The sequence below is a fragment of the Astatotilapia calliptera genome, chromosome 23, assembly GCF_964374335.1.
Source record: "Astatotilapia calliptera chromosome 23, fAstCal68.1, whole genome shotgun sequence".
Taxonomy (NCBI): Eukaryota; Metazoa; Chordata; class Actinopteri; order Cichliformes; family Cichlidae; genus Astatotilapia; species Astatotilapia calliptera.
This window is the reverse complement of record NC_137443.1, coordinates 6,287,937-6,313,791: the sequence shown is the minus strand read 5'-3', so window position 1 is coordinate 6,313,791 and position 25,855 is coordinate 6,287,937. Positions and strand designations below refer to the sequence as shown.

The 25,855-nt window shown below is 39.4% G+C and overlaps 2 protein-coding genes across 5 annotated transcripts; both read right to left on the bottom strand.

Moving 5' to 3' along the window:
* Positions 1–266: 266 nt before the first annotated feature.
* Positions 267–17,694, bottom strand: LOC113015733 (semaphorin-4E). The gene is made up of 14 exons (XM_026157917.2): positions 17,560–17,694; positions 10,757–11,244; positions 10,300–10,442; positions 9,127–9,189; positions 8,629–8,727; positions 5,653–5,752; positions 5,296–5,406; positions 5,008–5,159; positions 4,727–4,899; positions 4,367–4,523; positions 4,038–4,260; positions 2,955–3,070; positions 2,519–2,735; positions 267–2,335 (listed from the first exon to the last, which is right to left on the bottom strand). Exons 2-14 carry the CDS (start codon positions 10,863–10,865, stop codon positions 1,572–1,574), a joined length of 2,427 nt encoding a protein of 808 aa, XP_026013702.1. The 5' UTR covers positions 10,866–11,244; positions 17,560–17,694; the 3' UTR covers positions 267–1,571.
* A 212-nt stretch (positions 17,695–17,906) lies between these two features.
* On the bottom strand, positions 17,907–23,316 carry LOC113016361 (uncharacterized). 4 transcript variants are annotated; one of them, XM_080296929.1, is made up of 5 exons: positions 23,122–23,316; positions 22,593–22,949; positions 22,142–22,189; positions 21,628–21,765; positions 17,907–18,528 (listed from the first exon to the last, which is right to left on the bottom strand). In XM_080296929.1, exons 1-5 carry the CDS (start codon positions 23,162–23,164, stop codon positions 18,368–18,370), a joined length of 747 nt encoding a protein of 248 aa, XP_080153055.1. In that variant the 5' UTR covers positions 23,165–23,316; the 3' UTR covers positions 17,907–18,367. The 4 variants fall into 4 exon arrangements, with proteins under 4 accessions (XP_080153055.1, XP_026014929.2, XP_080153056.1 ...); XM_026159144.2 differs by having other exon boundaries at positions 21,628–21,744; XM_080296930.1 differs by lacking the exon at positions 22,142–22,189.
* Positions 23,317–25,855: the final 2,539 nt, after the last annotated feature.

Sequence of the window (25,855 nt, the reverse complement as noted above, 5' to 3'; positions counted from 1 at the left end):
AAGAGAGACAATTATTTGCACCTATGACCACACAAGCACCTTTAGGAAATTCTTGCTGTGAAGTAATGGCGCTAACCACTGCACCACTGTGACCAAAGAACAGTATTACAATGCATTTCACAAAGGCAAATAAATATTTGCCATAAGGATCACACAATAACTCAAAGCCAGATGTAAGAGAAGAAGCCTCATTTAAATGTTGGGAGGAAAATTGGGCCTGAGAGAGGTCAGCTAAAAGCCATTTCTGAATGATGTAAACAATTCCGTTTAAGTCTTGTAGCTTTATTGTTATAAAATGTATAACAGTAGTTGGCAGTGTTATAGCTGGGATGATTTTTTTAGTGCTTTTTTAAAAAAAAACCACACACACACAAATTGTACCCTTTTTTAAAAATAAAAAAAATATTCAAATGCACAGGTAACGTTTGAATGATTACTTTGTACTACTGATATTGTACATCCATATACAATTCTGCTGTTTAATAATTCAGCAGAGACCCATTTCAACTCTCATACAGACAGTTGTACAGAACTTGATGAAACATAAAAGTCTCTGCGCAATGGCGCTAATGACCAAAACTGAAAACCACAGAGAAGATTCGGGGGGCTTCACTGCAATTGACTTTTTGTCCAAAACAAACTGTAATAATTACGAACTGAGCATGTGGTGTTAATGATGATGTTTTCCTCCCCTACAAACCATATGAAACCTTTGGAAACATTAATATTGGAAGCAGTGGCTTTGTGCGTTGCCTTCAAATACATTTCCCGACTGTGTGAGACATTACTGACTTACTGATTCATAAGTGCATGACAAGACTCTCAAAGTTCCTTTCATGAGCAAGGCAGCATGTTTCAAAGTTTGACACCGAAACTCTTGGATACGCTGCACCTCTGAGTTGTTTCACTGACAGAAATGTACACCCCCACCCTTGACATTACAATGACATTTTTGTCTGTTTCTTATTAAGTGTACAGTATGCTTGGAATCAGAAATGTAGCTACACACCCAAAAAAAAGAAAAGAATTACCCCAGTTCACCCTAAATATAAAAATTCTTTTTTTTTCTTATTGAAGACAGAGGTCCAACTGTTATATTAGTGGGGGTTATGCTTAAAAATAGAGGTATGTATGTAGAAGATGTTTTTTACGGCCACCAGGAAATAAAATAGTGATACAGACAACTGATCAATCATTAAAAATCATTGAAAATATGATCAAAATGCTACATGTCCAGTGTTTTTTATACTATATTTACAAATAAATAGTCCAAAAAGAAAAGGTGTTGGCTGTACACAATCTATTGCACAAAGCTTATTCACAATTTATCATTATACAAAAAAAAAAAATACATATAAAAACATTAACCACCAGTTAAATATCTTTTTAGAGGACATGAGCTGCCTGGTAAGAATATGGAAATGATAGTCAGTGTAGGAAACAGGACACCAATCAAAAGAATTTATAATGCGAAAACCTTTATAGGAACCGAATCTTAGTGGGAGTACACCTATAGGAAGATAATTAGTGCACGAGTCCTGCCTCAGACTGAATTCTACACCTCAGCAGAGTCAAATCTCTGACTCATCATTTATGTATCCCAGACCGTCCAGACTTGAAATGTTGGCCATAGGTGGGAAGTGATGCTCCCCATTCCCTTTGAAGTCAACAGCAGGGTGATTATTATTGGCACTGCAAGGTCTCCCGGATTCAGGCCCCAGGAGCTTTACCTCTGAAGTTCTGTTCAGGATCTGCCTGTACTCGGTTGACTGCCTTCTCGTCTCGCTTTCACTGGGCCGCTGTACAAACTTTAAGCACTCCCAGTGCCCACGGCTCCAGATCATAAATATGACTCCCATCAGAGAGAGGCAAATCAGGGACAGCATGGCCACAGCCACCTGTAGATGAGTTATCCTGCCACTGTCGTTTTGACTCTCAGGAGACGACGGTTTGTCAATGTTATGGCTTGGCACTGGATCTGGTGTCAAATGTATTGTTTTGTGAATAGCTTCTGTGGTACTTGGCACCTCTGTGCCAAAGGTGGGGATGATCCCCGTTGTCGGGTCAGAGTAGAGCTGTAAATGATAAACCGCCACAGTCTGGTTGTATTTTTGTCCGTTTATCTCCTCTACTGAGTCGCAGATATACTGGCCAGCGTCTGTTTCAGAAGCACTCAGGATGAGGAGACCGCCACTGTAGATGTAGTATTTGTTGTTGGAGTGAAGTGTGTGGTTACCGAATCGCCAGTCGGCCACAGCCAAGTTAGAGTGAAGTTGGCACGACAGCTGGATATTGTTCTCTGGAATGAGGACTAATTCGACAGCTGTCACTGGATCTAAAAACACACAAACGCAAGGTTAATTCATGCTCATAAAACTGCTGCCATGTCAGCACACGCTTGATCAAAGGGTGTCAGTGGGTTTCTCTCTATAATATTGTTATTTCTACAATCGAACAACCCTTGTGCTTTCTTGGGTTCTGATTTAACACTAAATAAAAACAACTGAATTTAAAGTACCTAGTGGAGGACACTGTGACACATCTCCCTTCTTGAGACTCTGTATTGTATGTGGGGAGGGGGACAAAGTGTTGACGGAGGAGCACTGCTTGGTGGATAAATCCCAGGCGCAGTACGGATCTCTTGCAAGGATGCAGTCCACACAAGTCTCATAGCGGCTGCAGTTACTGACCGGCATCTGGACTGCACCAGAAGTTGAACCAGCATACACTTGACCCTATAAGTGCACAACCATAAAGACTCATAAATATCAAAAGACTAAAAGTGTTTCACCTTTAGCACAACTGAAGCCTCTTTATTGCCTGTAAGTGCCAAATAGGTGATGACATATTCAAACTAAGATATTAAACAGTATCTCCCAACCAAAACCCCAGCAAACAACCGTAAACTGTGATGATGACGAAACATGTATAATGGACTTGTTATTATATATTACCTCAGTGGATGAGAGGCGCAAGATAGAGATGGGCTCATGGTTTTCATACAGCTGAACCTCCTCGATGATGAACATCTCTCCGTCATAGTTCACAGCCTTCTGAACATAACCGTTTCCTATTACAAAGACAAAAAGCAGAGCCCGTAACTTACACAAGTGTATTTACCCATATCATTTGATGACTCTGCTGCTTAGAACAAATCATAAAAAGCTAATGATTAACCAAGTTATATTTATTGCTTTAAAAGCCTTTACTTTGGTCTCTGCATTTGCAACAGTTTTAGATTTGCTTTGGGCATTTTTTTAGCCAAGATATTACAAAAAAATAGGGACTATAGAAAAGACACACAGGAAATGGTGTGAGGTGGACTCAAACTCAGGCACCTGCAGCCACCTTCAGCAAATGGGTCACCTGCCCAACCAGGTGTTGTGCGGGTGATGCCTTTATAAAGGGGAAAAACTGTGCCATCAGTTTTTTAATGGTAAGCTTATAACTAGAAAACACTTATATGACAATATGACAAATGTCATATTGTTAAAATCTATTGCTAAATTAATGGAAACTAATATGTTCACCTCCTTTAGTTACATTATAACGACAATATAGTTGCGTTAAAGTTGCATAATTCAGTCTTTCTGATAAGTTCTGATCAGATTTAGTGAGAAACATAATCACTGAGGACATTTGTAATTCTGTGTCAGGGAGCCACTTGCAGTGCTCAAACTCTTTCCCAAGTACAATAAACGAATCTCTTTTTAATCAGCATAATTAGGAAAATTAAGTCCTCAAACAAAATTTATGTGGATCACTATGTTTTTTCAGCTGCTAAGCTTCACCCAGAAACAAAAGCCAGTTTCTAAATTTGCTGTTCTGATATCTGATTTTGTTACTTTTCTCCTTCTGTCAAGTTTTAAAGCCATTTAAAAGGTTATGAATTCATTTAAAACTGCAGTATTGAATATTAAACTTTTAACTATTTTAAGAATTTTATGTGAGTGACTGTTTAACATTAAAAATAAAACTCAAGTAACACCGGCAGTACTCCAAAGGGGCCTTTCTGAAAAACACAGCTCTTTTTTTACCTGTGCCAATAAACATGACGTTATATTTCTCTCCGTCCAGGCCCTGCACGCTGTCCACTACAATCCGAGTCAGCAGAGCTCCCTTCGTGATCAGCAGCGGGCCTCCTGTCAGTGGCCGAATTGCTTCATCCATTAGAGGACGATCCCTGATGAACTGGAGCGTTTTGTCTGGAAGGTCCAGAGAGCGATTCATCCCCATTTTACGCACCATGTTATTGATGCACTGAAACACAAAAACTGCAATTTAGATTTTTTTTCTTCCACATCTATTTGCGTTTATCTGGTTTTTCAATTGAATTTCTGCATGCAACAAAAGTCTGTAAACGCACCGCTCCTGGTCTGGGGACCGGCACCTCACCGGTGTACATCACCCATTTAATATGAGACGTCTCCACAGCAACAGGGGTTTTAAATTTTCCCTCATTGAAAATATCTCTAATAGCAGATACGCTGTATGCACAAACAGCCGACTTCTGGGATAAGCTCCTGGAAACGCAAAATAACAAGTTTAGGTGAAACACACTGAGACAAGTTCTTATCAGCTGAGTCTCAACAAAATACTAGTTGCAACAGACTTGGTAGTTTTTTTTGTGTGTGTTAACTAAAAGCTCAGGATACTCCTAACATTCCTCAAAGCCAACACCCGCCATGAGCAATAAGAGCCACTGGATTTGTCAGCAAACACTTACGACTGTGGAGTGAAGACAGCATAGAAGACACTCTTCCTCCAGTCCTTGTGTCTGAGAAGGAAGACATCCTGGACAATGGAGGGCAGGCTGGGTTCAGACAGGGAACAATCCAGGCGAGCTTTCAGGAACGACGTCCATTTCCTCTGCAGTGTCCGCTGGCCGCCCATATCCCCCTTTAACACAGATATGGAGCACTCTGTGATGTGTGTGCGTATTGCCTTTAACAACAACCAGACCTGTGTCAGACAGGCCAAGGCTTTTGAACAGACTGTGTTCATTACCTTGCAGACACGGGCCACTCGTGACACTGAAACCTTTCTGTAGAAGTCGTACTCTATGGCATTTTCACTGAAGAACAAGTACACCTTGTCGTCGTCACCATCGGGACTATCAAAGCTCTCATCCACAAAATCCATGTAGACAAAGTTTGGCTCTGAAAACACAAATTGAATTGAATTGAACAAATTGAATTGAACACAAGCAAACGAAAATAGAAGTCAACAGCACCACAAACGCTAAAATGTTCATGGGGTGCTATAAAATTTTAAAAAGAAGGGAGAGGAAGTCACCATTGAGCCAGGAGCTTTTAAACTCGGTACGAAGAGCCAAGTTTGAGCTGCGCAGAACAACAGGCTCAGAGCCCAAGAAGTTGATGGATGTGGCAGAATACAAATCGTTTCCTGTGAGACAGGAAAAAGAGGTGAGTGAAAATTCCTGGAAATCCATTATTCACTTTAAATTGTAACAACATCACATTTATATACAGAAAAATTTGGCATTTCGACAAATCGTACAGAGAATGCTGAATGAGCAGGTAGCTCTAGCAAATATACTCCGAGCGGTATTTTTCTTATTTATTTAGTGTGTGAAGTGAAATCTGCACACAACTATCAAATCTTCATTCTGTGTCTGCCTCAGACACTCACCAACCATGAGGGAGGAGTATCTCTGAAAGGGATCGAAAGGACACTTGCCCTTCCCCTCCTCCGGCTTTCCCTGCAGCGTCAGCTGTCCTTTAGCAAACGTCTGTCAGAAACAAAGAAAGAGATCAAGCAAAGAGAGAGAAGTTGAGAAAGCTGTGTTTTATTGAGATTGAGGACTGGAACTGGAAGCTTACCGTTTGTTCACATGTTTAAGCAGTTAACTAAACTTGCATACATTTGCATAATAACTCGCTAAAGTGTCCAAACGAAACAAAGGGTTTTACATGGGTTTTCAAAACTCATATCCGGAATCACTTTAATTGTTTCTCTTAAAATCTTCTTCCAGAGTCTGGGGATACATAATGAGCATATTGTCTGCCTTTATTTATTTCGTTTGTTATTATCATAGTGCTGCAGGTTCACATAGCAACAGTTTAACACCCCATTGTGATGCAGCCAAGGCTGCTCAGTCCTCTGAAATTTCAGCATCTTGCCAAAATAAACAGTTTTCCAAGACACCAACAACAGGGGAAGGAAATTTAACTGACGATGACAGGAGAGAAATGTCTCAAAGCGTGCCCATTTACAACACTTCAGCATAAAGCTTAACAAAATTCAATCCCAGTTATTACTGCTTGAATTAAAGCAGACCCTGCACTGCCTTCTGCTCTGTTATGTCTAGAATCTTTCAGCGGTGGATGCAAGTTCAGCATATCTACAGGTAGGCTACTGGCTGCTCAACAACCCTACATTTCAAACAGTGAGAGCAGATTTTCTGAATATGGTCATCTAAGACACACCACCCTAGCTGTGTACCATATACCAGCTGTTCACATTGTTTGTTTGTGAGGGGCAGCCAATGAAATAAAAGCTGGTTAAAGGGAGAGGAGCTTGTTTAAGAGTGTAAGATAAGGTCATCCAGAGCTGCACTAGTACAGGCCAAGAATAAAATATGAAGTTGGAAATGAGTATTACAGGTTCCCTTTAAAGTAAGACGAGTGATATCATTTTCATTGCAAACAAATCAACATGGGAAAGGATAAAAACAAAACTGTGCATCCAAACACACGTACATTAAATGAGGAAATCTATGCCACAGTTTTCATTCATTATAGTAAGTACTGTACTTTATTTTAAGGCAGTCCCTTCTACACTGTAGTACTGAGTACACATGTATTTGGATATAAGAAAAACATCTACAGTGGGGCAAAAAAGTATTTAGTCAGCCACCGATTGTGCAAGTTCCCCCACCTAAAATGATGACAGAGGTCAGTAATTTGCACCAGAGGTACACTTCAACTGTGAGAGACAGAATGTGAAAAAAAAAATCCATGAATCCACATGGTAGGATTTGTAAAGAACTTATTCGTAAATCAGGGTGGAAAATAAGTATTTGGTCAATAACAAAAATACAACTCAATACTTTGTAACATAACCTTTGTTGGCAATAACAGAGGTCAAACGTTTACTATAGGTCTTTACCAGGTTTGCACACACAGTAGCTGGTATTTTGGCCCATTCCTCCATGCAGATCTTCTCGAGAGCAGTGATGTTTTGGGGCTGTCGCCGAGCAACACGGACTTTCAACTCCCGCCACAGATTTTCTATGGGGTTGAGGTCTGGAGACTGGCTAGGCCACTCCAGGACTTTCAAATGCTTCTTACGGAGCCACTCCTTTGTTGCCCGGGCGGTGTGTTTTGGATCATTGTCATGTTGGAAGACCCAGCCTCGTTTCATCTTCAAAGTTCCCACTGATGGAAGGAGGTTTTGGCTCAAAATCTCACGATACATGGCCCCATTCATTCTGTCCTTAACACGGATCAGTCGTCCTGTCCCCTTGGCAGAAAAACAGCCCCATAGCATGATGTTTCCACCCCCATGCTTCACAGTAGGTATGGTGTTCTTGGGATGCAACTCAGTATTCTTCTTCCTCCAAACACGACGAGTTGAGTTTATACCAAAAAGTTCTACTTTGGTTTCATCTGACCACATGACATTCTCCCAATCCTCTGCTGTATCATCCATGTGCTCTCTGGCAAACTTCAGACGGGCCTGGACATGCACTGGCTTCAGCAGCGGAACACGTCTGGCACTGCGGGATTTGATTCCCTGCCGTTGTAGTGTGTTACTGATGGTGACCTTTGTTACTTTGGTCCCAGCTCTCTGCAGGTCATTCACCAGGTCCCCCCGTGTGGTTCTGGGATCTTTGCTCACCGTTCTCATGATCATTTTGACCCCACGGGATGAGATCTTGCGTGGAGCCCCAGATGGAGGGAGATTATCAGTGGTCTTGTATGTCTTCCATTTTCTGATGATTGCTCCCACAGTTGATTTTTTCACACCAAGCTGCTTGCCTATTGTAGATTCACTCTTCCCAGTCTGGTGCAGGTCTACAATACTTTTCCTGGTGTCCTTCGAAAGCTCTTTGGTCTTGGCCATGGCGGAGTTTGGAGTCTGACTGTTTGAGGCTGTGGACAGGTGTCTTTTATACAGATGATGAGTTCAAACAGGTGCCATTCATACAGGTAACGAGTGGGGGACAGAAAAGCTTCTTACAGAAGACGTTACAGGTCTGTGAGAGCCAGAGATTTTCCTTGTTTGAGGTGACCAAATACTTATTTTCCACCCTGATTTACGAATAAATTCTTTACAAATCCTACCATGTGGATTCATGGATTTTTTTTTTCACATTCTGTCTCTCACAGTTGAAGTGTACCTCTGGTGCAAATTACTGACCTCTGTCATCATTTTAAGTGGGGGAACTTGCACAATCGGTGGCTGACTAAATACTTTTTTGCCCCACTGTAACTGTTTTGTGGAGTCACTGAGTTACAAAAAAGAAAAAAAATTAACTTCTACATCTTCAGTAGGAAGGAGCTTTTCATGTGGATCTCCTTAATGGATCTCATGCAAGTGTTACTAGCATCAGTTTACAAGGGGGCAATAAACTAAACTCTTAACTCTTAAAGCCACACTTACCAGATAATCACAGGTCGGGCTAAACGCATTTGTACCACACACATAAATTGTAGAGTCATTCACTCTGTGCAGGGTTCGAATGTAGTTGCGGCATTCCACCTGCAACAAGATCCAGCAGAGAGAATGCCAAGGTCAGAGCTTTGTTAGTTCAGCCGCAAAAACACAAACATACCGCATACATATAGTGACTGCACATGCTGTCCGCAGCTCGCGGTGACCAAAAGGTCAGGGCTGTGCACATGCGTTTTCTTCCTGTGCCTTTATTTGGACTCTCAGCACAAAGATATGAACCAAGTACTTCAAAGAGAATTCCATGTAAAGACATGAAAAGGGGAAAAAAATCATTCTCATATAAATGATTTACACATGTGCTAAGATAAAATGTGAGGGGGGAGTAAACAACTTTCAATCAGTGGTCATCTTTTACAGCTGCAGCAATGCCCCCGAAGTAAAAGTTGTCTAGTGCAAAGCTTTTGTTTTGAACGACTTTACACAAACCTCTGCATTTTTTCCCTTGTACGTGCAGTCCCTCTGCTTATCCTCAGTCACCCGCCAATACACCTGCACCAACAAAACGAAAGAGTCTTGTCAAAGCATTCAGGAATGGTGTTGCAACCACACAGTAGTAGTCCAGTTACAGCTTTCACAATTTATTGTTTTTCGAGACCTGTCAGCGTGCTCTAAAAGCATGAACCGGTTAGCTGGCAAAGCACTCCTCGCCTCTGACTGTTAGACATGTATCTACAACTATGAACAAACAACAGAGTCCAACAGAACCATTATTATTGAAATATCTCATGCAAATGTGCAGTGGTCATGTAGAATGAAATGATGTGTGAGAAAACACTGTACGTAATGTGACCTAACATTTGCCCATAATTCACAGCATCTGAAAGATGTGCAAATATGAAATGTTTCTTCTCTTTATACGACAAACCTGACACAGTGGATTTTAGGGAAGATATTTAATATGCTGTGAATGATATTTGAGACTTTCAGAAAAAAAAATAGAGCAGCCCATCTGACACCAACAACCGTGCCACCTTCCAAGTCACTTAAATCTCCTTTCTTCCCCATTCTGATGCTCGGTTTGAACTTGTCTACATGCCTGAATGCACTGAACTGCTGCCATGTGATTGGCTGATCAGATATTGCCGTTGCACTTAAACAGATACACCTAACAGAACTGCCAGTAAGTGCATGCAATAAATCAGTACTGTATACCAGCCTAGCTGTTGATTAACTATTGATTAACAACCTCTATTATTAGCTATTATCAGCCATTGCTATACTGCAAACCAGCGAGAAACAAAATGCTGTTTACTTTTTTTTTTTTCTTTGTAAAGTACTGAAATATTTCACTGTGTTAAGCCAGTGCTATCACAGCATAACCTAAAAGAAAGTTAAGAACCATGAATACAAATCACATCTAAGCATGATAAGTCCATCTTTGGCAGGGCTACTGATTATTTGAGGAAATGGCTTCAGTGCTGTGGTAAAACATCATAAATGTTTAATGAATCTTCCATTTTTAATCCACAGTGATAAAAAAGTTAACTAATTACTATTTCATCAAACAAAATAAGCAACATGGCAGCTCCAGCGTGTGTATTTTATATGTACATTATCTGACAGCTCTGTTCAGAGTGTACAGACTCCTCATGTTCTTACCGTAGCATTTTTAACTGAGATGTCGCTCATATTCAAAGCATAGATGGCCTCTCTTGCCCCCAGCAGCATCACACCCAGGTCTTCTCTCATCAGCATCGTGGAGTAATTGTAGATCCCCTCTTCCCTGAACAACTTCAGTTCATCTGCACGGAGAAATCTGCATCATACACTGTTTTTTGCTTTATTTACCTCCCACATGTTAGCTACTGTGACTCCATGCAGTAGGAAAAATGCCCCCACAGCAAAAAGCAAAATGCTAATTTACTGAAAACTAATAAACTTGTCCCAGCCAGCAAAAAAAGAGATGTTAAAGTTGCACTACTGGGTCATAAATCACAGTAAAAATATTCAAAACTGCTCTAGCTTCTACTTCTGATTCAGCCCACAAGAAGAAAGAATATGCTAAGAATAATTCTACGACATATTACTGGAGAAGGTGAGAGAATCTCTGACTCACTCTGGTAGGGCACGGTCTTTCGTGGCACACAATAGTCAGTATTGACGGCACTAAAACAAACATGGAGCATCAATCCACAGATGATGCTCAGAGCTAAAAGAAGAGACATGGCTCAGAGTCCGGGTTTGTCTAAGTGTGGAAGAGCTGCAAGATCCAGCTCCGCCACCAAAGCACGAAATCAGAGAAAGATCATGGTCCACAGTGTCAGTCCAGATGTTGTTAAACTGTGGTGATGTCACGGTCCTGGACATGTGCCACTCTGGCATAAGTCATCATATTTGCTTACAGAGACCCTCTAAAGGTGAATCGTTCAGATGTTTAACCGGGAACGTCGAGCGCAGCTACTTGCTGGAAATCTATGTCGGTGTTAGCCTCCAGCGCAGTGCTAACGAGCTGCTGGTGTCCTCTCTGGAAGGAGGAGCAGAAGCCATACTGCTCAGCTAGTGGTGAGGGATGCTGGAGGAGATCATTTTCACGGCAGCCCACTTCTGGAAGAGATATGAAAACATCTATGAAATAATCAAAGAGACCCATGAAATAGAAAACCCGACTTTAATACCAAACCGGGAAATATTACATACATTAAAAGATGGCTACATTCCCTTGAAAATTTTCAATGCAAGCTGGTTTTCCTCCAACACTTTATTTCTTTTCATTTTATCTCTGTTATGCTTGATGATTTTTATGCAGGGCAATATAAATTTAAAATACCCCTACTATTATGCCCTTGCTACCTATTCTTCTCATTTATATGGACTTATGGCCTCTACAAGAGTCACTCTGCATGGCTCACAATTCAAAATAATCCTTTTTATTTTACATTATACTGGGTCCTCATGTAGCCCCCCAGTTCATCTACTGCCTGAAACAAGCACTTTAGCTCCCTTTGTATATCTAAGTTTATCTAAGTGACAGCAAGCAAGACTGGGAAAAAGAGGACCACTTAAGATGAACACTTTGTTCGTTTCCTGGAGAACTTCCGTCTTTCTTTCCTTCTTTTTTTTTTATTAATTTGGGTTGCTCAAAAGAGCCAGATTAAAAATAAGCAACACCTTTCAAGTTAAAGATAGTAGTGAAAATACTAAGGTGGGGAAAAGTGTCATAAATGAACATGTTCTGTTTGCTGACCGTTAAATCCTGAAGACCCAGACAGTATGCTAAACAGAGACAAATATAACCATGTTTTTCTACCAGAGATGTCTGGCACCACTTACAGCTAAAGCTATGACAACTCATAACAGTAAACTTCACAAAGGAAGCTGATGTTAAGTGAAATTCTGCAGAGTGCCATATACTGCCCACCCACCCACCCCCACTCTCTCTCTTCCTCCTGCACTCTCTGTATCTTCCTGTCCTCCTCCCTGATAAGAACCTGCTTCCTCTGGACTCAGCAGGGTTCAAGCAGCAGCGGGGATCAGTTCAGGTTTGGGCATGCATGCAGATCACGGTAATTCACAGCTCACGAACTCCATCCCTACCCTGGGATTCATGTGGAATCGAGACTTACCACTTCTTTGGCGAGATTCACTCTCTGTGTTTTGACAAACTGAGCGATGCAGCCTCATTCAAAATTCATCAAGGCACTTTAACTCAGAATAACACACAGAGCATATTCGAGACCAGATTCGCAAGGTAAAAAGAAGAAGAAGAAATAAATAAAATGGGGTGTGCAGTACACAGCTGCTTTGCATGTGCTATTCAGATTTAAGTAAAAGTAAAAAGTAAAGATGCATCTTTTGAAACACCGTACAGTCCTCGCCTGTTGACAGAAATGAAAAAATGACAGTATCTATATTTCCTTGAGAGACAGCTAAGCGTTAACTCCCCTGGGTCTTTGAGCAGTCTGGGTTGTGCATTTTGCAGCTAACCTGCTGTGCTCCCACCCTGTTGTTAGTTGACACAGTGGGACGAGCTGCTGCATGTACAGGACTGCCCCTGTGTTGTCAAAGAGGTGACATGTTGCATGCTTTTTACCACAGCCTGTTGGGGGCTGAGGGTACTGTGGGTTAAGCGCCACAGCTGAACGGAATAACTGAAGGTTGTTTTTCAGAGGTTTTGGCAGATAGGTCACGATGGCGCAGACAGGTAGGCATGGCCACAATAACAATACAACACGCAACAGTCGTCCTTTCCTCTGGCTCTCCCACACTTAACATAGCGTAAGGGGTGACAGTGCACTGCTGAGGGATTTACAACACATATGATGCAGATTTCCATTCGCAATGGGGCCCTTAGGTTATGTTTAGTCTGGAAGTCGCTTAATGAATTGACAAAAAATTATATAAATCCTAAAAGTCTGAGAATTTGAAAGTAAAAAGGCCCCACTGCTTTATCAGTGGATTGTACGTTATTAATCTAAACGCATTAATTAGTTATTTATCGCATTAATTTGCCTCCTAAGGCAGGAGAACAAGCTGAAATTGCATCTTCATTAGCTAGTCACTAAGATAATGTTGTCTGTATCCATTTAGTGATCCCCGAGAAGCACACGCAGTTTATTTATTAAACGTGTACCTCCACAAAAAAACAAAAAAGCCCTATACCTTGCTACAGATAAAATCAGTGTTTGACTGCAGGCTAACAAAACAAAGAGTGTAGAAAAATGAAAATTTGTTGTCATTCTTTGTTTATTTATAACTAGAAACAACACCTCTTACATTAGAGGTAGATAGCCCGTTAGAAGTGCAGCTTTTAATATTTTGATATAAAAATGTGTTTTGTTCATGTCTTTGGTCATTGCTTCTCTTGCATGTGAGCGCACGCTGATGCATGTTCAGACTTTGACATTAGTAAATGTGCTGAAAGCTTCTCTGATCTTACCAAAAAGAAAAATCAGATTTTGTTCACTGCGTACGAGCAGGGTTTGTGACACCGCGAGTAGCTTGGAAAAAACAATCGCAGTCAAACGGGAGATACGAGTTGTATTGAAATCAAAAAAATAAGGGAAGAAGGAAGTAAAGATTTCATTTATTTTAAGAGGTGCCGCACCTTTCAGGATTTATTTTTCCTTGGAAACGAACATTAATTTTACATTTCAGATTCATGTCAAGGATTTCTTTAGAATGCTTTTTTATTTTTAATCAGGAAAGACACACCAATGGACTGTTTGACCTTTTTTGTCATGCACACGGTTGCATAACACCTCTGCTCTACATAATGGCTTACTAGCAATACAGCCCCTAAGACTTTATGGCTTATTACACAGTGGCCTTTTATCAGTAGCACACCTTTATTAGTTCTGGTAAGTAAAACTGGACCTAAGATGTTTTAACACTACATTTTAAATGGTGTGCCATTTATTAACATTAAAGGATTTGACCTTTTGTACAGTGAACCCCAGCTTTTTTGATTTCCTCTTGTTTATTTGACACCTTAGTGACAAAAACAAAATTAAACCGCCATCAGCGTGGGTGTGCTCTTCACTGAGGCAAAAGCTATGTCATGGCAGACTAGTGTACTATTATTTTTCATAAGGGCACAATGAAAATTCCAGTACGGCCAGCAAAACCTGCTCACGGACCCGTCACTGAGCACGCAACTTCATTATGCAGCTCTGAAAAACTTGATATTCCCTTTGTGTCAGACTATAGAGCAAATCTATAGTATTCACTCACTGACTAATACTGCTCACACAGACAGTATACAGAACCTGCATGCAATGAACAACACTTTCTAATCTCTATACTTCTTTTGCTTCTGTTTAAAATCACTGACATTTAAAGTCTGATCTGAGGTCAAACAGTACTCACAGAATTAACAAGATTGTGACTAAAACTGTTCCCTTGCATCTCCATACATCTAGATGTAAATGTCAGCATGTACCTTCCTACCAAGCAACATTCTAAAAGGGTTAGCACAGGGACTCCAAGTGGGTTTTTACTCATCAATCGGTACAACACGAACAACTGTGGGTTCAAAAGCTGCACATGAACGAGTTCAATGCGCCGAAGAAGCCTGGCAGCAGTATCTCAAGACACTGGAACCACTTGAAGCATGGGGATATTTATAGCCTCTTTAGGAGCCTCCACGCCATCTCCAAAAACCTCTACAATGGATTCTCAACACAACTGCGTGCTGATAACAAAGTAAAAACCTCATGCAGCAGCAGCGTCTGAGACGTGCTCAGACTTGCATGCTGTTGTCATCCCTGTGAGTCATAATACATCCAAAAAGCAGTCAGTCAAACAGCTGGAGTGAGCCATGACTGCTTTGGTGTACGCTTTAAATGACGGCACTACGCTGAGCTCTATGGGTGAGGTCCCCTTCGGCAGTAACTGATTTACCTCTGGCCTGACAAACTGTTATTCAGGTTTGATTCTGTTTGAGTCACTGGCCGACTGGTTGGTCGTCTACTGCCTCTTTCTACGTCTTGTTGCCATTTGGGCGTAAGCTGAGCTGTCCACTGGCAGGCCAGCTGGTGAGCTGGCTGTGATACAGTATTTCAACAGCACACCGGCCTAAACAGGAAAGTGCCAGTGGGAGGGTTTTCACCCCTGACACCCTGTGTGTCACAGACTGTTGTTATTCACTGGAAAACACACCCCAGTTCAGCACCGGGTTATATTTTTGCAAGCTCACATTTGCTTAAAAAAGAAAAAGCCCCCCTTCTTTTATCACAATGACAGTAGCTTCCCACCTTTTGTTTTGATATGCAGGAGGATTGTAATTAGCTGAGAGCAATACTTCAAAAACATGCAGCGTGTACAGTTTTTAAGCTACGGCCCAAATCAGTGGAACTGCTCCAGAGCACAACTGACAATATCATTAACTGGAATGAAAGTGACAACTGAGCAACACAATAACAAAAGCAAAAGCCTGTTTAATAAGATACTGACTTTTGTTTTGACATATCAATTGTTATTGAGTCAAAATGCACGCATGAACGCATGCACGCACGGAGAAAAACACACACACACCCAGGCAAGTCTGTGCAGGTCGTAAAGTGTGGGGCGCTCCTCTCTTTAGATTTAAAAATCAACACCAAGAATTTACTTCACAACTCTTACATTGTTTTTTAGAAAAAGGGTGTGTGTTTTTTTAAACCAGTGCTATCAGCTCAGTGTTTCACTTTGGCCAAACAGCCACCAAAAACCAGAAGATAATTTAGATTATAATACCATAAAACATTACAGAGGACAAAAAGGAGCAAAATACAAAGAATTCATGTCTCACTTTATTTTAATTATCACTGAATTAGTTCTTTCAGCTTTCTTAGAAACACTAAGGTGTATTCTTACTGGGATGGCAAGAGAATCTTGATGTTTTTGTAAACCTTCACTTACTGCCATTACGATGTTATTATTCATTTCATTTTAAATCCAAGAACTGTCGTGTTGATAAACTGCTATGTGCAATATGCCTTCTGCTTTCTGAGCTTAGACCTTAAAAACCTGGTGCCAGCCAGTTACGATGTGACAACCATAAAGATGTTTTTCCTGTTGTGGTTTCCAAGACTTATCTAATCTCTGAAAGCCACTTTGCTGACTGTCTGAGTCGAAAGCAGTGGTTTTCAAACTGGGGGCACAGACTTAAAAGAAGACGGGTGGGGGTAATCTGATGATCAATATGCAAAGAAAGAGCATGTTGGGAAAACAAGGGTTTGCTGACGCTGTCCTGCTGACCTTCACTAAAAAATTAACTAGCTTTCTTTTTTGTCCTTGTTATTGTTAATGATTGATAACAAATCTGAGTCACCTACTGATTGGGGGTGGGGTGGGGGGGGGGTCATGCTTGGATAGGCTTGAGAACCGCAGTTTATGAGAATCTGATTGCGAACTATAAGAAGTTATCTGTCAAATAAACTCCAAAGTTCTTTTGGAGATGAATCATATACATGCAATCACAGTGAAACAGACACAATCTGCATCATCTCCAGCTTAGAGCAATGTAAGTGCTATTATCAGCCATGAACCCACTTAATGTAGCTGCAGTATGACAACTACAATCGGGCAATCCCCAGAGCAAGTGAACTGAAAGCCTTTCACTTCGTCTATCGTCTGCTCACTGAGCCACACACACTCACACTGGTACAATTCTCCCCATCACTAAACCTCCACCACAAATGCCCTTGAATATCCGCTTCACCCCCATTTAACATCAAGTTCGGTTCAGTGATAATGTGCATACAATGAAAATTTGCTGCTTTTTAATAAATTATTTGAGAATGTGTGAATTATTGATGCAGCAGTATTGATTTTTCTTTTTTTTGTAGCTGTGTGTGCGCAGAGAAACGTTTCCAAAAGATTAAACATGCTGATGCTTCCTTCTGCGCACTATATTTAAGAACTGATTCATGTCTCTGAAGTCTGTGAATTATATGCTTGGTTTCCAGCGGAGGAAAAAATAAATAAAAATCTGTGTGCTTAAGCTTTATAAAACAGCTTGGCTCGCGATTCAAAGCGTTTTCTCCTCCGGATCCAACCACACACTCGCTCCCGTAGCGCTGCTATATCTAATCCTGAGGGCTGCAGGGAACGCGCGACCCCTCCAAGTTTGATGAGCGCGTCTCTCTCAGTGTAACACTATCCGTGCATCTACTGGTGCAAGAGTTTGTAAGTATATCCTACTACTGCTTACTCTAACGCCCCGCTGCTATTATTAGATTAGGATATCCTATAATCTTAAGGTAAGTCAGAGAATTTGCAGTGCGCTGTCTCTGCAACCTCTCCACCCCTCAGGTTGGCAATCCAATTCCCACAACAAGCCCGAGCGCAGTGGAAAAATAACACGCCCAATGGGAAAAACCTGCACCAATAACAAAAAAGGAAAGAAAAAAACGAGTCAGCGGGCTAACTCGCACTTACCAGTAGTTAGTTTTAATATTAAACCGCTCAGAGTGCCGATGTCTTTCCCGTCTTGAATCCAGCTCCGCTCTTTCTTTCCCTGCTCCACCTGTAACGTTCACTCCACGTCTAATTCCTGCAGGGAGTGATTATCCGACAGGCAGCTCTCAGCGGTAGGCAGCGCCTGATCACGTCACGTGTTTGATCGCACCTTTACTTATATAGGAGCCGCTGGGCTTCGCGACCGAGCAGATAGCAACGACATAGTCCTGTTAATGTTCCCAAGTTCGGACTTTTGGTTTGTTTGGAAATGTTAAGTCGACTTAATAAGTATTTTATCAGAGGACGTATTAAAGTGTTAGCCTAAGCACGACAGAAAGCCACGTTTATTTTGAAAATAAAAAGAAGGACACAGTCCATATATAAGAAATTAACGTTTTAGTCTCCTTTAAAAAAATAATACAAAAATATACATATGTGTGTATAAATCTTCTCCATACTCCATTCAAAAGCTATTGGAAACATTTCCAAATATTCAGTATTCATCATATTCAATATTAAGTAATACAATACAAAAATTAAGGGAACAAAACCATGAATTTACACATTCAAACCGCATTCATCATCTGCCATCTAGTGGCTCATAAAAGCTACTTCACCTGCGCATTTTAAAAAACGTACAGTTTGAATGAAAAAACCCTAAACCAGTAATCCAGATGAACAAAATGTAGATCCGACAATAATGAAAGGGGAAAGTTTCTTTCAGTGTCCCGGTGAAATTAGCTGTGAGGACCTTTGCTGGCATTAGTTTGTGAGATCCGTGACTTGTTCAGTGTCTATATCTCCGTTTGCCTTCGTCGTATCTGCTGGCAGGACTCGGGGTCCGCGGGTCTTGAAAGGAAGAAGCTGCCTTCAGGCTGACCGCCGCTGCGCTCATGGACGGCCGAGGTGAAGGCTGTTTGTTGGGGGTGTTTGCATAGATGGGCTCTTCTGGTGGACGAAAGGCAAATACAGAATCAATGGCATATCATTTAATTAATGTATATCTGCATTTGAGCTGTAGGACAATCTGTAGAACAAAAGCTCAAAGGGATTTTTTTTTTTTGCTTATCATTTGGCTGATTAGACTTTAACGTAGTAATCAAACATCACTGAGACCAAAATGCAGGAAAAAAAAATACAGTTTTACCCTAAAAATGTCCTTATTTAGTTTTATTAGTTGAATTAGCTAATTTTGATTATTGTGCAGTTGACTAATTGTTACACACTGCAAAAGAAGCTATTTAGATCCCCAACCACAATGAAAACAGTGATGAAATACAGTGTAAACACATAACACTATTTATTTACGTCTTTATTTCCTTTTTTCCAGATTTGTATATTTGTAGATTTATATATTTATATATATATATATATATATATATATATATATATATATATATATATATGTATATATGTGTGTGTGTGTGTGTGTGTATATATATATATATATATATATGTGTGTATATATATATATATATATATATATATACACACACATATATATATATATATATATATATATATATATATATATCTTTTTTTTCTAAATACTTTTCATATGTATGCAGTGCTGCAGAAACTGTGCACCCCACCCCTCCTTTCTTCTCAAATATGTTTGCACTGAGTAGGAGATGCTCTGTATGTCATTGTACATCTGTATAGTGACAATAAAGGAATTCTGTTCTAGTCTATTCAGTGATGAAATACAGTGATCTACAATAAAGACTGATTTCTGTGCAAGTAACTAAATAACATGACCTTATTTTTCATATGTAGTATGTCAGCATCAATTATCTGATCATTTGATTTTTAGAGAAAGACTGCAAGTCACGTCAGATGTTGTCCGTCCAAATCTTTATATATTTGAATATACATAGTATTAAGAGTCAATATACATCTTGTTACTACAAATGCTTTACATATTTTATTATCAACTTAATACTAAAGTGGTTTTGCAATTTAAAAATTGATCAGGAGATGTAAACTTGAAAGTTTCCTAACAAAAGAAAAAAAATAGTTTAAGATGGGAATTATTCAAATGTCAAATATTTATTTTTAATTGTAATTCATTTCTATTTTAACAGAATATCCTTTCTGCCCCGAAAACTGTACATTTGGAACCACGTGTAAGTTTTTCTCACGCTTTTCAAAAAAAAAATGCTGTCACTGTAAATTTAATCTTGACATTTTTTACTGAAAGGCAAAACATTTTGCAGTGCAAACATTCATTTGTACTGCAAAAACACAAGTGTTGACTCAGTGAAATCACTTGACTATGATTCAAAAGTAAAAAGATTCATCAAATTAATACATCAAAGCCTTTCAAGTTAAAGTTCACTTACAGTCAAGATAGTTAAATGTCAAAGAAACAGAGTCAGTACCAAAGTCCCCTGGAATTTCTGTATTTAATTTCTCACTGCGACACAGATGTGCTAGTCATAACTATAAAATAACTAAGATTATACATTTTTAGGTTTTGTTTTATTTATTTTTATATTTATTTTTACTTTTGTGTTTTCAGTTCAGTTTAGTTTCAAAAGTCAGTTTGGTTGTTAGTTTTTGTTGTTTTAAAATTTCAACTTTCATCTCATTTTTATTCATTTCAACATTAATATTAGCTCTTATTGTTATGTTGCAGGTGCTGTTTGACATATTAAAAGATTGAAGTTCAGAATGGTACAGCGATACCCGAGGGGTGCCCGAGTCTCAATAGGCATAAGCACTCGCGTCCCCTTGTGCTGGTTATATTGACAAATGTGGCCAAACTTACAAAATACTTAACTAAAATTAATTTCCTTTATATTTTTATTGTATATGATATCGTTTCAATACCTTTTTCTAAAGCAGAGGTTTGCTTTTTATTGCCGGTAACTCTCTTTTTTCCCTCATTCTCCTCAGTAGTATACTTTAATACATTTTCTCAGTAACACAATACTCCAAACAACAATTTGTGTCAATCAGAAACCACCTTGCCTGGGTCATACGTGTGATTTTACAGCTGTTTGGCAGTACTTTCAAAGCTTCACTCTACATCTGTTTTTTCTCCTTCCTCTGTGGCCATCAATGGTGGCCAAACAACCACATGTACTTGCACAAGCTGCTGGTTGCCTACATAAAGAACTGCTTTGTCCTCTGTGGTTTAAAGTTAGTTTAAAAAATGTGTCAATGACTTAAATCTGTGAGCTAAATACAATCTTATGATGACGAGTGGGACTGAAGTCAGAAGTTTTAAACTTAATTTTTTGTCAGTTAATGGACAGAAAAAATGAGTTTTGGAAAAAACATAGTTTTCCAATCATAATAATACCAGTTTTATAGTCAAACCACTTGTAAGGGCTTCAATAATCATGAAACAGCTCAGTTTATTTTGCCTGTCAAATATGGACACTACAGAAATCTATCTGTAATTAGTAAAAGTGCTGGTTGATGCAGATGTGGATGGGCTTTTTCAGCTTTGCCTGTGTTTTATTTCTGCAGATATCTGATATTAATAACAGTGCTGATCACTTGTCTACAACCAGATCTCAAAGTGTTTACCTCGAGCTCTGCTTCACAAAATAAACTGCGGTCCTTGTCTCTGATGTCTGCTAGAAATTAAAATCTTTTTCTTAAGTGAAACCGCACAGGAGGAGAAGACATCTATTAGTGACAGCAGAGTTTGTCTCACGGTGTGCTGTCAAACCACACTAACCACTTTCTTGCTTAGTTTGTGTCCATCAGCCACTACTTGGGAAGGTTTCTGCAATCATAAAAACGTCTTCTCTCATATAAAAAAATGAGAGGTTTTCTTCTTTTAAATGCAAATATTTGCAAGGAAATGAATCAGCCTGTACTGTATGCAGTGTAGATTTGAAGTGACTGTAGATCTTGTGAAGTTATCTTGTGTGATAATTTGCTTTTTTGTTGCTTGACCTCTTTTTCTTATAGAGCAACTTTTATCTCAGGCTAGCAGCTTCTGTTGCATACAGCTGAAGCACAGCTTATCTGCAATCTGTGTAGACTGTCGATGATTATCTAAACCTTCCCAATGAAAAGAAATAGCACTACCTCTATTCTCTTGTCTTCTTGAGAGTAGGACACATGTGACCGTCAGGATGAACAGGATGAAAGAGGATGCTCCCAACACCACCCATATCCACCAGTTGTCACTCAGGGCAGGAGGGTCTGCGGGAGGAAAAGTTTGCCCTGAAATGTGAACGCATTTAACTTACAAGTAACTCTCAAGTTACACCATGGATACAATAAAATGAATTGCTGCGTTATGTGATCACTTTAAAAGATATGTAGTCGTTAAGTCAGCCCTTTTTATGTAAAGGTCCACGCACTTCCTGTGAGCAGTACGCATCTGACAGGACGAATGTGAGCACTTTGAAACAGTTTTGACTCATCAGCTAGAGCTTTTATCCCCTGTGTAAGTGGACAAATGACACCCACGCAGAGCGACACTGAATGGAAAATCTACGCAGCTCAGTATCTCCCGGGTCCTGAAAATGTCCTATGCCTTTTGAGAACTGCATACACGCGCTCTCTCTCACATGCACACGCACATACATGCACACACCTTTAATATTCGTCACATTTGACGGGTACGTTGTAACTTCACTGTCCGCTGTCGTGGAGGAAACAAAATTATATGAGAAACATTCATTGCAAGCCAGGACATTTAAATTAGTTATGCATTCATTCACGACAAAAAAGCAGGTGTTAAGGTGTTTGTAAGCGGCATATAAACATGTAATGGTTTATAACACATTAATGTTAAAGGTGGGTTGAAGTGGATGCTGTTGTATTTATTAACATAAAAATGATGTATCCATACTAACAGAGGAAGTTGTTGACAAATATAGATTACCTGATAAAAAGTAAAGTGCTTTTTATCTGTGTACTACTGTACTGCTACATTTTAGTGTATTATACAGCATTTATTAAATGTTTGTATACTGCTCAAAAAAGTTATGCAAGAGACTTAAAGTAAAAAATTAACAGTTTTAAAAGCTAGAAGTGATACTTACAAACATTTACTTCTGTTCCACTGCTGCGGATTTCTGTTAAACTGGGAATCTCTGTTGTGACTTTGCAAAAGTACCATCCACTGTGGTTTGTATTAACATTTGACAAAATGCATTTTGAATCTTCATTTTCAGTCTTGTTTGCAGGTTTGTTAATGATTTTGTGACATATTGACTCGTTGGAAGAAGATTCAGATTTCTCAGATTTGTTGGAATACCAGAAGATTCGATATCGATCATATTTCTCAGTGTCCAAAAAGCAGTACAAAGCCAGGTCTGATCCAGATGGAACTCTCACTGTTCTTGTTTCATTCAGAAATACAGCAGTTTGACCTGATATCACCATGGCTGTTGCTGCCACTGTAAATAGAAAAAAGAAGATATTTTACTTTTTGAATTACAAAATAGTTCATGTAGACAAAAACTACAGACAGGAAGACGAGTTTCATTCTTCAGGAAATGTGCACATGTTGCATTTAGCATCACACTGTGTCTTTTTTTAATCTGTTAAATATAAAATTGGGAGTCTTACCTGTAAGTAGCATCAGAATCAACTGCTTCAGCGACATTTCCATCTTATCGTGTGAGCAGTGGTCTTCTAATCGTCAGTGTCATCCTGTCTTAGCAGCCTGCCTTTCTGCACATCTGACAAAGCCAGACGTAGAACTGGTGTGTGGGCGGTTGGGTTGGTGGGAGGGAGGAGTAGGGTTTTTTTCTTTTTTTCTAATACTGCTCAGTGTCAGTCAGTTACTTTTACTATTGGAGATTTAGGCAGACACGGCAAATGAAGATGGAAACTGATGTAGGCTTTCTAAAGAAAGCGGAGAAAGAGAAAGACAGAATTATTGACCAGACACACCAACTCATTTTTTATACCTAACAGTTTTAGTCACTAGAAATCAAACCTGACTACTACTCTTAGGCCTTTCTATAAATATATATATATATATATATATACCCTGCATTGCTCTGCACCTTGTGAATTCCTCAGTGATATAAATGTACATTTGCTGACTTTCTTGCTGTCACCAAATATAAAAAACATGAGGATGATGTGAAGGGGTTGTGAAACCCCTGTGGGTTTTAAGTGCAAGGGTGCTAAAACTCTACTCGCCTCGTCTCCACACCGTCTTACTAGAAAAGTAACATCTGGCTTCCTGTGACAAGACACAACTAAGCAAAATGGCTTGATGAACTTTCTGATCCAGTCTCCAACCACAATCTTGACAAAAAGAAAGAGATTCAACTCATATATATTACATATATAAATTTTCTTGCATTGTTGTTTTATAAAGTGAACACAACAAAAGGCTTTAAGAACACAACAGTGTGGGTGGCATTTTGCATTCAGGTGTTTAAAGTGTAAAGCCGCGCTGCATTGATTTGCTCTGAAAACTAATCTTTAATTCACTAACATTATAGCAGGTGTCAGTGTATTATTTGTTCCTGACAGTGAAAGAAAGAAAAAAGGCCACAAGACGAGACATCTGAAGGTTGCAGGGGGTGTATAGCTTCTGAAACCTCAACCCTATGATCTTTTTTTTGTCTCTGAAAGTAGGTCCTGTTTGTAATGCAAGAAAAGAAAGAATCTTAAAATCATTTATTTAGTAGCACTCTGTGAACACAATACACTTCATCTTTTATGCTGTTATATATGAAATGATAATAAAATTCGGACCATTTTCTAATTACTGGTGTGGTTTTTCATAAGAAACGCATGTCGATGCATAAAAGCAAAAGAAAAAGACAAAAATTACTGTAAAAAATGTTGCGCTTTGAAACAGCTGCGGGGTTGTTGTTTTTTTAATCAAACATAATGCAAAATTTACTTAGTATACTGATCAGAATCAAGAAATGTTACCAACATTTAGGTTTTAGGGGAGCGATACTTAAAAGGGTTTTTTTTTTCTTTCTATTCAGAGAACCAGTGCAGCTAAGTCAGAGTGGGTCTTTTGTTTGCTGCTGAGCAGACAGGAAGCTGCATCTCTTAAGTTAGGAGTCTCTGTTGGTTATTTTAATTCCTTTGTTTTGAGTTACACTTATTGGCCAATGGTCGTTTCATTGTTGTTTTCCTTCATCAAAAGTATGCAAGTTTGCGGTCACTGTGATGTGACCCATTCTGAGGACATAGAAATAGAAAAGAAAGTTGTCCAAACGTGTCCAAACTAAAATTGTGAGTACAAAGGTCACGTATGCTTTTATACTTTGTTTAAAAATCACGTTGTCATCACTTTTAACAGTTTTAAAGGTTATGAATGGTCTCCGTGACACAATACACATGCACAACACATAGTTATTTTCTTTATTTTTCTCATAAGGCAAGAGGCCAAGAGAGAGGAAGAGTTGTGGTAGGCCCTGGTCAAATAGACATACTCAAATACGTGCTCACATTTACACTTCTGGGCAATTTATAATCACTAGCTGACCTAACATGCATGTGTTTGAGAGGACGGTGGGGGAGCGAGAAAGTCAAAGCACCTGTAAGAACAAATGCAGACACAAAGAGAAAATGCAAACTTACATGAGCCGACAGTTAAATTCAAAGTCGGCGCTTTCTTACTGTGAGCTGATAGTGTTATCCACACAGCACTTTTAACAGAGGGGAGCCCAGTGGTGTGGAGGGTGGCATCTTGCATCTCTCATATCAAATTTTCAGTCTGAATTTAAATGAATAGAAAAAAGGCCAACATCAAGCTCTGATATGAAGTAGTGACATATATGATACAGTTACATCAAAACAAGCACAATACTTGAGTAAAAGTTTTATTTATTTCCATATTTCTAACCACACCTTAATGGGCAGATTATTCATTCATTTAATCTTTATTTCAGTTGCAAAACACCATCCAACAAAGAGAGGATACCAGTGTCTCTAGAATTAATACTGGTAATGTCTAGTGTTAAACATCATTTGCATTTAGCCCGTAGTGATTTCATATTAAGCCTGCAAATATACTTACACCCAGTAGTTTTAAATATGCTGGCTCCAGTAGTTACAAACATCTTACATGCACTGAGCCATCGTCACCCTCATGACGTCATTGAAAGCTACATTTAGTTTCGGTAAACTCATTTTCCTGTGCACATATATGCTAGAGCTGTACAATATGCACAAACTAAAGGAAAGAAAAGCACCTTGCTCTACATAATGATCTAAATGAAGACCCTCCCTCCGTCTGTGCATGCATTAAATATGCTGGTATATACATTATCGCACGTTGCCTACAAATATCATCATCACGTGTTTTTGTTGTTGTTTTTATTTT

Coding starts and splice junctions, on each gene's coding strand:
- LOC113015733 (XM_026157917.2), bottom strand. CDS start 10,865: ATGTCTCTTCTTTTAGCTCTGAGCATCATCTGTGGATTGATGCTCCAT. Junction 9,190..10,299: donor TCTCAGTTAAAAATGCTACG/GTAAGAACATGA, acceptor TTGTTGGTGCAG/GTGTATTGGCGGGTGACTGA. Junction 2,736..2,954: donor TGCGCCTCTCATCCACTGAG/GTAATATATAAT, acceptor GTGCACTTATAG/GGTCAAGTGTATGCTGGTTC.
- LOC113016361 (XM_080296929.1), bottom strand. CDS start 23,164: ATGGAAATGTCGCTGAAGCAGTTGATTCTGATGCTACTTACAG. Junction 22,190..22,592: donor TGGAACAGAAGTAAATGTTT/GTAAGTATCACT, acceptor CCTCCACGACAG/CGGACAGTGAAGTTACAACG. Junction 21,766..22,141: donor AAATGTGACGAATATTAAAG/GTGTGTGCATGT, acceptor TTCACATTTCAG/GGCAAACTTTTCCTCCCGCA.